This window comes from Brachycentrus maculatus, unplaced genomic scaffold (assembly GCF_059751285.1).
Source record: "Brachycentrus maculatus isolate JH-2025_06_01 unplaced genomic scaffold, ASM5975128v1 h1tg000252l, whole genome shotgun sequence".
NCBI lineage: Eukaryota > Metazoa > Arthropoda > Insecta > Trichoptera > Brachycentridae > Brachycentrus > Brachycentrus maculatus.
In genome coordinates, this window is record NW_028281003.1 from 195001 (window position 1) to 209748 (window position 14748).

The 14748-nt window shown below is 33.5% G+C and overlaps 1 protein-coding gene across 1 annotated transcript in view; it reads right to left on the reverse strand.

Moving 5' to 3' along the window:
• The window catches only part of LOC148306123 (multiple PDZ domain protein-like), a 310195-nt gene that overhangs the window by 168219 nt on the left and 127228 nt on the right, over positions 1-14748 (reverse strand). The window contains exons 6-9 of the mRNA XM_088265577.1: positions 11765-11987; positions 7893-7984; positions 6043-6249; positions 4378-4644 (exon numbers count right to left, since the gene is read on the reverse strand). Of these exons, the coding sequence (XP_088121703.1) occupies positions 4378-4644; positions 6043-6249; positions 7893-7984; positions 11765-11987 (789 nt within the window). The remainder of the gene's footprint in view (positions 1-4377; positions 4645-6042; positions 6250-7892; positions 7985-11764; positions 11988-14748) is intronic.

The window sequence follows — 14748 nt, forward strand, 5'->3', positions numbered from 1 at the left end:
TATATATATATATATATATATATATATATACATATATATGTGTATATATAAATACATATATTAAACATAATATATAAATTAATATCTTTTTATTATACTCTTCGGTTTTCAGTTGTTTATTTGTTATTTTCACTAAGAGTGTTAATAATAAAATTTTAAACAGCAATTTAGTTGTTGTTATAAAATATAGTTTTAACAAAAATTGACAGTATGACGGGACAATAATCTGTTAAAAAAATATTGGATTCACACAGAAAAAAAGTCTTACTCACATTTAAACTTTAAAATAACATTGTATTTTTTAATAGAATAAAAAGAATAAGATTTGGAAGCACTCACAGAGTTTTATTTATCTTAAAGTTTACCCGTAGTAAACTAAATGCTCGGTGACAACTAAAACAAAGGCACAGATCTTCAGTCTCCACTTAATTAGGTTCGAAACTCATATCAGTACTAATTGGAACCCACGATAAAGTTAGCTCAGCAACGACTGAGGTATCGTACCACATAGCGAGATCGTAGCTACTAGCTGTAAAACTGTTCACTCACTACAATATGCCCTTCTTAGTCCAATCAAGTAATATCTACGAACTTTAAACGTCTAATGTGGACGACCTGAGAATTCGCGATTCCAGAATGAATATTAATTCGTCGAGAAAATAATATAAATATCCGCTGGCTTCATTCAGCGCATGAATAATTTATAACTTGTGTTTTAAGAGAATTCATATAAATGCCACATTTTTATATTTAGCTAAGACAGATGTCGTATTATGGTAATTTCGTTCGAAGCTACAGCGAGACGGAATTAGTATGAAAATGTACGTAGTTTTGTTAGATTTCACGGCAATTTGCTTTATGGAAATACCTCGCTTTGTCATATTTCTACCTTCACTGTCTCAATATAGTCCGGTGCGTTTATGCAATATACTGATGATATTGCTAAAAAACAATGCACTCATTTATTGAACGTGTAAAGCTTACGAGTCTTCATCTAAATATACTTGTATGTACAAACAAAAATTAGCAAAAATACCAACCATTTTTTTTTAGTATTTACATATTTGGGTCGAGAATATCAGTTATGAGAAAACATAGTATGCTCAAATATATTTTACTTTATTCGATTAAAAATATATTTTTTATTCCGTATTACATACATCCGCCTCCGTAGTGTAATGGTCAGCACGCTCGGCTACCGTTCTGGAGGTCCCGGGTTCGATTCCCAAGGGGGGTAAAATAAATATAAGTGATTTTTTCACTGTCATATTTATTCAATATTACCCTGGACTGGTACCTGAAGCGGAGGGCTGATCACCTTTCATTCATGTGTAAAACGATCGAGATAACACTGCCTTTATATGAAGCAGTGCCCTATGCACCATTGGGGTGCGGATAGGGGTTTTATTATTTATTATTATTATTACATACATATTTAATAAATTCTAATATCTGATACTTTTTAACTATTTATTTTGGTATATACATATTATGCCAGCTACTACTAAGAAGATCTAAGAAATTTTACCCTCCTATTGAAGTTTCTTGTGTCGGGTTGTGGTCCCGTGGTGTCACAAATTCTTAAGTCAGAGTTCCTAGGTTCAAATCCACTCTATCACAATTTGATACCTTTTTCTAACAATGAGCCGCTTAGGCTCACAGAAATAGTGTGAAATTGAAATATTTGTGTAAATAATAAGAATACAAATATTTAATTTTTAAAATAAGAAAAATCTCCCTAATTTTTATCGTTTAAACTGAGCGGTTTTTCATAAATATAAAAAATCCGAACTTTTCGAGGTAAACCGGTGCCTATGATCGTATATGCCTATGACGTTACTCTTGGTTGACGTTTGTATTGGGTGCAGCATAAACTGTTCAATTAAAATTAATAGTTTATTATGTCACTAGTGACATACGCACTTAGATCAACTACATTAATAACATATTATCAACTTATTTATCTAGAATATACATGTCTTTTAGGTTATCTAGTGTAATTATCATTAAAAAATTATTTATTTATTTAAAACTGCCAATACAGAATATAAACAAATACACTGTCAAGAGTATTGTCTTTCAGCTTATCAAAATAAATGCATATAATTACAATTTTATGAAAATTACGAAACTGAATTTGAAGTCATGATTATTTTCTAACAAGTACTTTCATATTCTATTTATTGTTTCGGCATTAACTTTGTGGTAAGACATGTTACAATGATTAAAGAAAACACTTGTTTTTTACCACTTGAGTTTTATTACAGACTACATGTTTCAGAAGTTAAACTTCCATCATTCAGGTCTGTATAATAACTAAAATATAAAATATAAAATTGTTCTATAAATAAGGAGAGGGGAAAGTTAGGGGAAGGGGTTAGTCAACGGGCGGAGTTTGAAAACAAAGGAAAAATGGAAAGCAAAGGTGAAGAATTTTGAAACAATATATTATTTAATAAATTATTATTAGAATTTAGGTTTTTTTGGATTTCTAAATTTTCAAGATAATTCATAATTTGGCCTTTATATGGAACAAAGTGTAATAATTTTAATTTATGAGAGTGAAATGAGTGATTAGTATCTATTATGTGATTTGCAAATTCCAAAAAATAATTACTGACAAGACCGCTATGATGTTCTTTAATTCTAATCTTTAAATTTCTCGCAGTTTGGCCAATATATTTTTTATCACAATCTCCACACGAAATTTCATAAACACCACTTTTTGTAATAAATCTATTTTAGATTTCGAGTTATCGAGTATAAAACGATCTAATAAAGTATCTAGTTTTATTAGTATCTATAATAAAACTCAAGTGGTAAAAAACAAGTGTTTTCTTTAATCATTGTAAGTACTTTCATCATGTAGAATATTGTGGATGGATATCATAGTTCGGCAACAAACTAGTTAACGAGCTATCAAACTAAAAGTATGAAAAACATATAGTGCACGACTATGTACCCGTTTCACCCACGAACGAAAATGTTCCAGAACGCTGATGTTCTCGACGTGTGTCTTCAACGCGATTTATCTAACCGAAAACAATTGACTAATACGGTTCCACAAACTACGAATGTTCAGTGACAGAATCTCAGGAGTCAATATGCTTACAATACTCAAGAATCTTTGATTTAAGAAGAAGAAAGTTATTTATTTATTTAAACTTCATGTAGAGAAAAGAAACAAGTACATTGGCGGGCTTATTGCTAAAAATAAATATCTTATAACAAACCAAAAACAGACTAGTGATATTGGTCAAAACGTTTGATACCATATATAGCTGTTTGCAATCAGAGAGTAGAAAGTACTTGAACATTAAAAAAAAACATAAATTACAAATTGATGATAATAAGGAAGGCAAAGGAGAAAGGGAGTTTAGGGAAGAAGGTAGAAGGAAAAACTAAGTGAGGAGGTTTGATGGTCAGTTATGATTCTAATGATAGATAGACATGTCTCAGATGTTTCTTAAAAGTTATTAGAGAAGGTAAATTTGTTACAAGGAGACAGAGAAAGAAATACTGCAGAAAAATGTGTTATGGCGAGGAATGGAAAGTGTTCTTTCTTGGGAAGAACGAAATGATAGACCATGATCCGAAAGGTATATAAAATTTTCAGCAAGATATTTAGGTGCATTGGGGTTGTGAAGAATATTATAATGTAGCTTGACTAAAGAAGAAGATATTCTTGCCACAATCTCTAGACTGTCTATGTATCTGGCTCCAGGAACAGGATCTCAGGAGTCGATAGTATAATCATTTATTACAATACTCTTGAAGCATTGACTGAATATGAAGATATTCTTACCACAATCCACAATCACAATCACAGGTATTATCCTTGGCTACAATAGTTACAATAGTTACAATAGTTATCAGGGTATGCTTGGCTACAATAGTTTAGAGACTAGAAGGAATGTGTATTTGATTGTTGCGCGGTATGATCTATAATCCTGAAATTATCCGGAACATTGGTCTGTATGTTCCCGATAGTTGCCTAAGACAGCGTCGACATAGATTGTTTCACATTCCTATACACAGGACCAACCTGCCGATGGTCATGCCTGTAGGAAGAGCTACCGCTATGTTGAACAATATCTCATTGGATATTGATCTGTTCCATGTGCCTGAAGGAGTTTTCCGAAGGTGGATTCTTCTACACCTTTAGCAATAGTATTCTTGCTTATTTTCTATTTTTGTTAATGTATACGATTTAAATATAATTTTGTAATCTGTATATTATCTATAAATAAAATAAATTGAAATTGAAATTGAATCTCAAAATCGTTTATATTTATACCCGATTCGAGGGACAGGATTTCAGGAGTCGGTAGGAGGTAATACTTTTGAATATTTAACTAATGAAGAAGACATTCTTACCACAATCTCCAAATCGTCGATGTCTCCATCCGGCTCCAGGGACAAGATCTCCCGCCACTTGTCCTGGATGGCCCTCAGCGCCGCCTCGTCCCGGCGCGGCTCGCGGCCAATCACGATCTCGCGCTCCTCCGGCGGCGACCCTGGCGCCGGAGCCGCGGGGTCCGTGACCACGTCTGCGGAGGCCTGCGACACGGGGGAGCCGGGCGGCGGGTAGTCCACGGTGGCTCGCGAGTCCGGCTCGGGGTCTATTACAGACGACTCTTCGTACTGTGAAAATAAAGTATTTTTTTTTATTTACTCTTTCGGAAACTTATGGAAAAATTCATAAAACAGTATTGATTGATAAGAAAAATAGTAATAACAGGGAAATACCACAGCCAACATTTTTTTATACAATCCCCTAATTATATTTCCTTACCGTACACTAATTTTTATAACTAATTGACTTTCACGCACATTTGGGCCTCGTAAAATAATTTGTATTGTGCCTGATTTGATTACACGAAATTTTCATTTGGATGTAAAAAGTAATCAAGGTTTTTTTTGCACTTAAAAATGCCTTAATTTTTTTCAATTCTCGTGACTACCTCAAAAGCGACTTGAATTTTTTTGGAATTTTTTTATATGAACCTCTAAAATTAAGTGAATATTCATTTCATATTCTGATTTAATTTAAAGAAATAGATTGGCAGTGACAGGGACATTTAAAGATATCAAATGTATGGCAAATTCTCAGTTAAATCGAAATACAATTTTGTATCACATTTTCTATTATTTTCGTGACTTGCTTTGCAAGAGAAGGTCAGTCAGGAAGCCTAGATGCTTCTGCATCAAATTCCGCACTGCGGTTGGGAAAGGTTTTCATAAAAAGGAAGGAATAAGTAGACCCTCATATAAGGTCAAACCATCATAAGCTACAATCTCATTACTCCATCAGCAGGACGACGAATACGATCTTATTTCTCTACCAGTGACACAATTAGTACGCAGACGAGGGTCTATCCGGAAGCCTAGATGCTTCTACATCAGATCATGGACTGGGGTTGGTGTCGTGAAGAGGAAGGAAGAAAGAATCATGGTGACAGTGCACGATCTCATTTCTCTACCAGTGACACGATTAGTACGCAGGATTAGTATTAGGAAGCCTAGATGCTTCTACATCAGATGCGGTTGAGACAGCTTTTCATTGTGTTGACCTGATGTGGTGGCGTACGCATCACGTGAAGAGTGAAGAGTGGAGGTGGTCATCATGAAGGAACGAAAGAATGAAGGAGTGGGTCCCTCACCATGGTAACAGCGCAAAGATCCCATTTCTCTACCAGTGTCACTATTCGTACGCAAAAGAGGGTCTGCCAAAAAGCCTAGATTTTTTGCATCAGATCCAAGAATGCAGTTGGCACAGCTTTTCATGAAGAAGAAGGAAGAAGCATTCCCCTCATATAAGGTCGAGCTACCATAAGCAGAACGAGTACGATCTCATTTCTCGACTAGATACTTCTGTATCAGATCCGGGACTGCGGTTGGGACAGCTTGCATCACCTGAGTCACTATTTATGATGACTATTATGAAGTGATAGTTGCTCTCCAGGAAGTTCTGTTAGGAAGCCTAGATGCTGCTGCACCAGATCAGGGCCTGGGGTTGGAACGAGGGGAGGGGGCCCTCACCATGGTGACGGCGCAGGCCGGCAGCGAGGAGACGCTCGGGGAGGGCGGGCCGGCGCGCGAGCCCTGCCCCTTGAGCGCCTTCTGCAGGCGCTCGTAGCGCGGCCCGCGCAGGAAGCGCTCGAGGCGCAGGCGCACCACGGACCCCGTGCAGCGCAGCAGCTCCACGGCCTGGTGGTTGCTGACGCTCTGCAGCGGCTGACCGTCCACCTAGACCAAACGTTCAATACAACTAGTAGATTTTTTTATATGAAAAGCATTGTTCACCTTGTAGCATGGTAATATAACACTCTCCTTATCATTCATTGTTCACTTTGAGTAAAACCACTTAGAAACTCTTCTTAAAAACTATCGGTTTTGGAATAACCATTTTGTCTTATGCCTATAATTGACATGATGATGGAATGGTTATTCCGAAACCGGAAGTCGTAGAATAGAGTTCTCAAGTGATACACAAAGTTATCGACGAATGATAATGATAGTGTCACAAACTAAATAGCTTATGCCTCTTTTATGATCAGCGAACGGATTTTTCGCTACCGATATCATCATCCCGGTTAGAGATCCTTGTAAATCAATATTAAATTTGAAGATTATGATTTATTTACAAAATTAAATTTAATAAATTTAATTTTGTGTTAGTATTTACTTACTATTACTATTCATTACATTTAAATACAATTACATGACCAGTGACAGTATAATTTAGCAAATGATGTGTAACAATAATTTTAAGTATCGTAAAACACAAATTTTATTTACCACATTTTGAGTGGGTCCAAATACTTGTTCACAAAATCTGGATTATCTTCAATTACAGGAGTTATATCATATTTAAAATTAATTTTTATATGAAAATAACTCCTGTAATTGAAGATAGTCCAGATTTTGTGAACAAGTATTTGGAAATACTCAAAATGTTGTAAATAAATTATCTAGTCAAATTATAAACTTAAATGATAAAAATGAAAATGATATTTTCTAGCGTTTCTCATGTGTATGTTTATAATCCAGAATTCGGACCTCACATACTAATAAACGAGTTTCTGCTCAAGGATAATGTTTCTAAATTGGTTCATAAATATATAGAACTTTCAAGAATTTCAGTAGTGTGGTTGTCAATAATGGGTAGAATTGGTGAATGTTACACGTGTGTAACCTAAATTAAAAAGTGATCACTTAAACCAGCCTATGACGGTTGTTAGCCCCGCAAATGTCAAGACTTCCATATTCTTCTTCATCTTTGATGAGATGTCAAAAAATAATACATATTTTATTAAAAAATACATATAAAAATAAAACGTGTAGAACTGGATTTTTATAAAGTAATATCTGTCACTTTTTAATAGATTTATATTATCCACTGACACTTCGTGATGGAATTGCATTTTTAATTTATTATTAGATTAAAACCAATATTTTTAGCTTTTCCACTTTTTTATTTGACCAGCGACCGGGTTTCGTCGTTACCGACATCATCAGACTGGTATGTCGATGTCACCAGTCTGATGATGTCGGCAACGACGAAACCCGGTCGCTGGTCAAATAAAAAAGTGGAAAAGCTAAAAATATTGGTTTTAATCTAATAATAAATTAATATCTGTCATTTCGATAAAATCGATTAATTTAATTAAAAATGAGTCGAAAAAAAAACACAATGGAATTTTTTCATCAATATTAACTAATATTAATAATACTAATATTATTATTGATATTCAACTTTTTTTTTAAATAATCTATTTGATAAAATGAGCTGTTATTGGTTCAACTCAAACAAGGAAAGAATATGATTTTCATGGTAATGTGTAGTATTTTGCTGTATATTTTGATATTTGTTTATAAAATAGTATTACCTCCACGATTCGGTCATTGATTTGAATCTTGTTGCATAAATCCGCTGAACTGCCGGTGCTGATGCTCTTCACAAAGATTCCAGAAAGTTCTTCTGAAAATACATAGAAAATTCACCACAAAATATTACTAATTCAATTCCAAATAATTTTGAAGAGGAGAATTATAACACAACAATAGGCTAAGATATTAGTACTAGTACCGGATGTCATATGCATTCATGAAGAAAATCGTGTGTGTGTGTGTGTGTGTGTGTGTGTGTGTGTGCATGCGTGTATGTTTGTGGGTGTAGGGTTGAGTAAAGATAAGGCATAGTAGGCACTGGTCGTTTTTCTATATGGAACGCGAGTAATCCAGAGACTGCTTTTCTGCACATATAGAATGCACGCCTGCTGTGTGCATGTGTGTGTGTGTGTGTGTGTGTGTGTGTGTGTGCGTGTGTGTGTGTGTGTGTGTGTGTGTACGTGTACCATGCATCAGATAGATTCCGCTGTACTACATATTTTTTAGGCTGTTCAAAATGATTTTTGTGAAATGAATAAAATATTATTGGCATTTTTAATTTACTCGCAAACAGATCAATATCATGGACCCACATTTCACTTGCTAATTTCCCTATACGATATGATTGCCTCGGGATGAATACATAAACATGTATGTTTGAATTATGTAACACTCGAGCTGTTATTGTCGGGAATATAGTATGCCGTGAAACGAGAATGCTGATGCGACGCAAATCTGAATTTGATTATACGGCAGTGCATTGAACTATGTAGAAGCATGTGACATAATTCGAGGAAGATGGCATCAGACCGATGCACTGGTTAACATCTTCAGGGATAATCAAGTCAAGCATAAATGCATAAATGAATGCAAATTTTATCCTGTATTTTGAGACCTTAGTTCATAAACGTTTTAACTACTGCGATTTTTTTCCAAATATATCAGTTTTCTATCAAAAATATTTTTTTCAATAGTTAATAATAAGATTTACCAAAGAAAATAACAATACGATATTTAAAATCAATTCATGTATGAAATAAAATTTTCAAACACCGTGATAAAATACCATACAATATCAGAAAAATAAAAATAGATATATATATGTATATATAGATATATATATATATATATATATATATATATATATATATATATATATATATATATATATATATATATATATATATATATATATATATATTTTAAGATATTCTATCTAAAATATGCCGCATCCTTCGGCCATGTCGTATTTGATTGTTTTACGTGTATGAACAATTTTCTTTCGTTAAAATTTTATAAATTAATATTGTAAAATGTGCCCTCGGCACGGGAAAACTCAGTGAGCCCACATGTGCCCACATTATTGTAATTCGTAATCATCCATGAGATGAAATAAAAATCAAGATATAATAAAATTAAAATTAAAATATCAAAATCAAATTCATTATTCTATACAATTTATTTATTTTTGTAAAAAAAGTTTTTACTTCGTGAGGTCATTATTATGATATATTGTGTAGAAAAAAATAACACGTTCCTACTAAGGTGAAAAAAACTTATTTTAAGCAGTTAGCCTATTTTTTAATGTTTTCTTCTATTATTGTAGTACGTAAATTTTTCTAGCCCGCCTCCTTTCTCTGTTTTTCTGTGTCCGCCTCCGTAGTGTAATGGCTAGTACGCTCGGCTATCGTTCTGGAGATTCCGGGTTTAATTCCCAGGGGGGGGTCAAATATATATTAGTGATATTTTCATTCTAATATTTATTCAATTTTACCCTGGACTGGTACCTAAGCGGAGTGCTGATCACCTTTCGTTCATGTGTTCACAATTAAGATAACACTGTGTTTAAATGATGCAGTGCCCTATGCACCATCGGGTGCGGATAAGATAGATTAGTGTATTTATTAAGATAACACTGTGTTTAAATGATGCAGTGCCCTATGCTCCATGGGGGTACGGATAAGGGTCTAAAGAAGATGAAGAGACATTTTTCTAAGATCCGTATTTGGCATAAAATCCTAGGATTCCAAGGTTTGGAGTTAAAAGGTTTATTTAATCTCTGGGAGTTATGTATATATCCTTAGTAAATCAACCGTAAAATAGATTCACAGTTATAAACATATACGGCTAGCTGTTATATTTATCTCGACCCGACGCTATCAGTCAAAAATAATACTTGCTTCCGCGAATCCGAACCCTTCTCACAACTAATCGCTTACATGTTGATGGATATTATAGAGTTAGTTTTATTTATATTATACCCGTAACTAAAGCTTCGCTGTCTGAAGAAATTCCACCCACCAAACACGTCAAATCTAATACGTAAATATAATATTATTATTTTAGTCAACAACAAAACGTATTAATTACGCATTGTGTAACGTAGAATGAAACACACTATTTGAATAACAGATGAAACACAAATGATATTCGGAATATGATGCTTTCATCATGAACGGAAGGGATTAGCCCTGTTATCAATCAATTAATGAATCCTTTGAGTGAATATATTCCTCTATCATTTTGTAATCAAATTTTATCTAATCAGCGTGAATACAATTCAATAAAACATATATCCCTTTATGCTTTGAGGATATTTTGGCAACAGTGGTTCGTAAATATTTTAAGTAGGATCATGCTATTGTTTTCATTTGTGATGTAGGCACTAGCTAATATCAGATTTATTTTTTTTTGGATATTGAAAGCATTTACTTTGTGGATCATATTGATATATTATTTCGAGAAATAAAAATACTTTGTGTTCTGATCCACTCACATTTTTATTGACCAACTAGTTTCGGCAACAACCTGTTGCCCTCTTCAGGGTTTAATTTATTAGTAATAAATTAAACCCTGAAGAGGGGTTAATAAAACTAGTTGGTTAATAAAAATGTGAGTGCATCAGAAAACAAAGTATTTTTATTTCTCGAAATAAAATATCAGATTTAATCATTGGAAAACATGGGAAAATAGAATTTTTACACCCAGAATAATAACTACTATTCTCAATTATTCCCTACGTTTAGACAAGATCAGTATATAGGTTTTAGATTTCCAAAAGACGTAAAAGAATAAAACCGAATCTTACCTGAATCTAACAATTATTTCATTCATTGATTCGGCAAACGCTTTGTGGTAAAAACAATCCATTTTTAATTAAAGTTTTACTTGGTAAATACCACTTTTTCTTTTATGACTTTTTCTTAATCTATTATGACACATTACACTACGAGGCGGACGGAATAATGTTTAAGGTAGAGAAGAAGAAGATCCTCTGATATATTATGTTTTTATTTCTGAGTTTTTATATGTACACTCTGATTGCAAACAGCTATATCGCTCACTCCTTTCAACAACGTCATATATCAAAAATCGTAAATTTTCAGTAGTGCATATTTTCGAAATGCCCAAAAAATGTACTACATTCCAGCAAAAGCGGAATATTTTAACTTAATATTTACACGCTACAGGGCAGAAAGTGTTGTTTTTGCATTTTGAAGAAAATGTATTTATTTATTTTTTTAAATTATTTTTTTTAAACATATTAAATATTTTTCAAATGGAGAAAAAACATTCAGGTTTTAACTAAAGATAATTTAACTAAAGATATGTTGCACCGTAAAAAGTTCAATCAGTGGCTTGATATTTATTTTAAATACATTTTAATATATTGTTCTCCTGAAAAATTAATTTTTATTTATTTATGACGTTGTTGAAAAGAGCGAGCGATATATGGTATCTAACGTTTTGAAAAATATCACTAGTATGTTTTTGCTTGGTTGGAAGATATTTCTTTTTAGCAACAAGCCCACCAATGTACTTATTTCTTTTCTGTACATACATGAAATTTTAAATAAATAAATAAATATACCTTCCTCGCAGACGTATCCCGCCACCGTGATGCCCAGCCCGTAGACGTCCTTGCTGAGCGACACGGAGAAGGTCTCCAGCTCGGGCGCCGAGGGGCCCCCGCGCACGGCGGCGTCCAGCGGCAGCATGGCGGCCGGCGGCGCGGCGGCTGGAGCTGCGGGCCGGCGCGACGCGGCGCACGGCACGGCGGCGCCCGCGCGGACCACGTCCACCACGCTGATGGGCTGCGGAGAACAGAAACGGAACAGTCAGTAACAGCGCAACCTCTCACCTCTCTCTGCGCTCCTGGTTTTTCAAAATGATTATTTTTACAACATTTTGAGTGTGTATTTTTCATCTCAACATAGATGAAGAAGAAAATGGAAGTCTGGGCATTTACGGGTCTGGCGATCGTCATAGGCTGTTTTTTTTACACACGTGTAACATTCACCAATTCTACCCATTATTGACAACCACACTACTCAAATTCTTGGACGTTCTATATATATGAACCAATTTTGAAACATTATTCTTGAATCACTAGAACTTCACTAGAGAGATCTATTGGTGAGATGAACAAGTATTTGGACACACTTAAAATGTTTACTAAATATGTTTACCGGGTAAAATATGAATTGCAAAAATGAATAGATATAACCATAAAGTGACTGCCTAATAAATTAAAAATACAAGCTTTGAGCATTAAAAAATACACAAAACATAGAACATGACAATGGTTTTTATATATTTTTCTTGATTTAATTATTATTGGAGATCCTTTAAATAGAGAGATAATCCAGATTTGTGAACATGTATTTGTACACATTCAAAATGTTGTAAATAAATTAACTGGTCAAATAATAAGCCAAAATAATCTAAATGAAAATGATATTTTCCAAAAAATGATATAATCCAGGATTCGGACCTCACATATTAATAAAAAGAGTTTTTGCTCAATAAAAAGCTTCTTTTCATCTCACCAATAGATGTCTCTAGTGAAGTTTTAGTGATTCAAGAACAACGTTTCAACATTGGTTCATATATATAGAACTATAGCAAAAAAAAGTGAAATTCATGCGAGTGTTTTTGCCTAGAATTTTCACTCATGAATTACATGAAATTATAGTAACTTTAAACATGAAGAGTAAATCCACTCACGAGTAGGCAAAGGCTATGAAACTTAAAAAGTTGAAGCCTGAGTAGGGTCATGAAAAGCAGTGTTGCATAAGCCGTAGCTAGATTTCAGAGTAACTCAGAGGTTAGGTAACTCAAAAAAAAAATACTGAAATTTTATACAGCGCTGATGCCGGTGCCAATGCAGATACATATATTATTTGGTTCTTTTGCAAGGGGATACATATATATCCCCTCATTTCGATTTTTATTGGTCCTTTGATGTCGAATAGCGCCGACCCTTGCTTTAATGCTTAGTAGGTGCCTACACCTGAATGGGAAATTAGCTAGCACTACTGAGTGCCAGATAAAAGAATCCCTTACCTAAGGAAAATCTACCAACTTTTGTCGGCAGTTATTGATAATAAACATCGAAATTATCTCTTCACTATTATATTAAGTGATATTCACACCCGAGGAATAAAGTCCGTTTTTGGAGAAATCGTCAATGAAGAAAAGACGTCACGTGGGTCAAATTATAAGTAAAAATTTTTGTCAGAAGTTATCAAGACATAACTTTTGTTTACAACATTTTGAGTGTGTCCAAATACTTGTTCACAAAATCTGGATTATCTCCAATTACAGGAGTTATTTTCATATTATTTTTTGACATCTCATCAAAGATGAAGAAGAATATGGAAGTCTGGGCATTTACGTGTATAAAATGATCACTTAAACCAGCCTATGAAGGTCGTCAGCCCCGTAAATATAATTTAAAATTTCTGCTTAGTAAAAAGTTTCTTTACATCTCACCAATAGATGTCTCTAGTGAAGTTCTAGTGATTCAAGAACAAGGTTTCTAAATTGGTTTATATAATAGAACTTCCAAGAATTTGAGTAGTGTGGTTGTCAATAATGGGTAGAATTGGTGAATGTTGCACGTGTGTAAAGTGATCACTTAAACCAGCCTATGACGGTCGTCAGCCCCGTAAATGCCCAGACTTCCATATTCTTCTTCATCTTTGATGAGATGTCAAAAAATAATATAACTTTTGTTCATTTACACCTATATCGAAAAATTATGTTTAAACTTTTTTTATCGTAACGTTATTTATAAATATTTCTGTCTGTACACGCCGGGTTCTTCTTTTTTTTGGAAACGTTCCGCGTGGCAATGAGGATAGCCTGGAACGACTGGTTGTGATCGGTAGCCTGGAGGGGACGAGAGGGAGAGGGAGATCCCCACACGATGGGGCGATCAAGTTAAGGCAGCAGCAGGCACCTCGGTGGTTTGAGCGCTACATACAGTGTAGTCAAGGGATAACTGGAGAACTGAATATATATATAAATATGTATATATATATATATATATATATATATATATATATATATATAGATATATATGTTTATATATATATATATATATATATATATATATATATATATATATATATATATATATATATATATATATATATATATATATATATATATAGATATATAAATATATAAACATATATATTTTGCTTCAAAATATTTATTTATTGTAACTGCAGACAGTTAGTAGAATTCCATATTGAATTGTTACAATTCAAAATTTTTGACTGTTTTTTTTTCTTTAAGCATCATAAAAAACACAATCTATCATTAAATAATTAATGCGAATTGTATTAGATATAGAATAATTGGGCATTTAATTGATGATATCAATACTAAGTTTTAATGAACAGTTAATTTACTTGAAGTTGCCGAATTTAAACCACAGCATTTAAAAAATATAGAAGGCCCTGAAAGAAGGTTCTACAAATTAGATATTTTGCTAAAGTTTGACAGATGATAAGCATTAATCGTTCTGAAACTGATTTACAAGAATAAATTAACATAGATTTACAA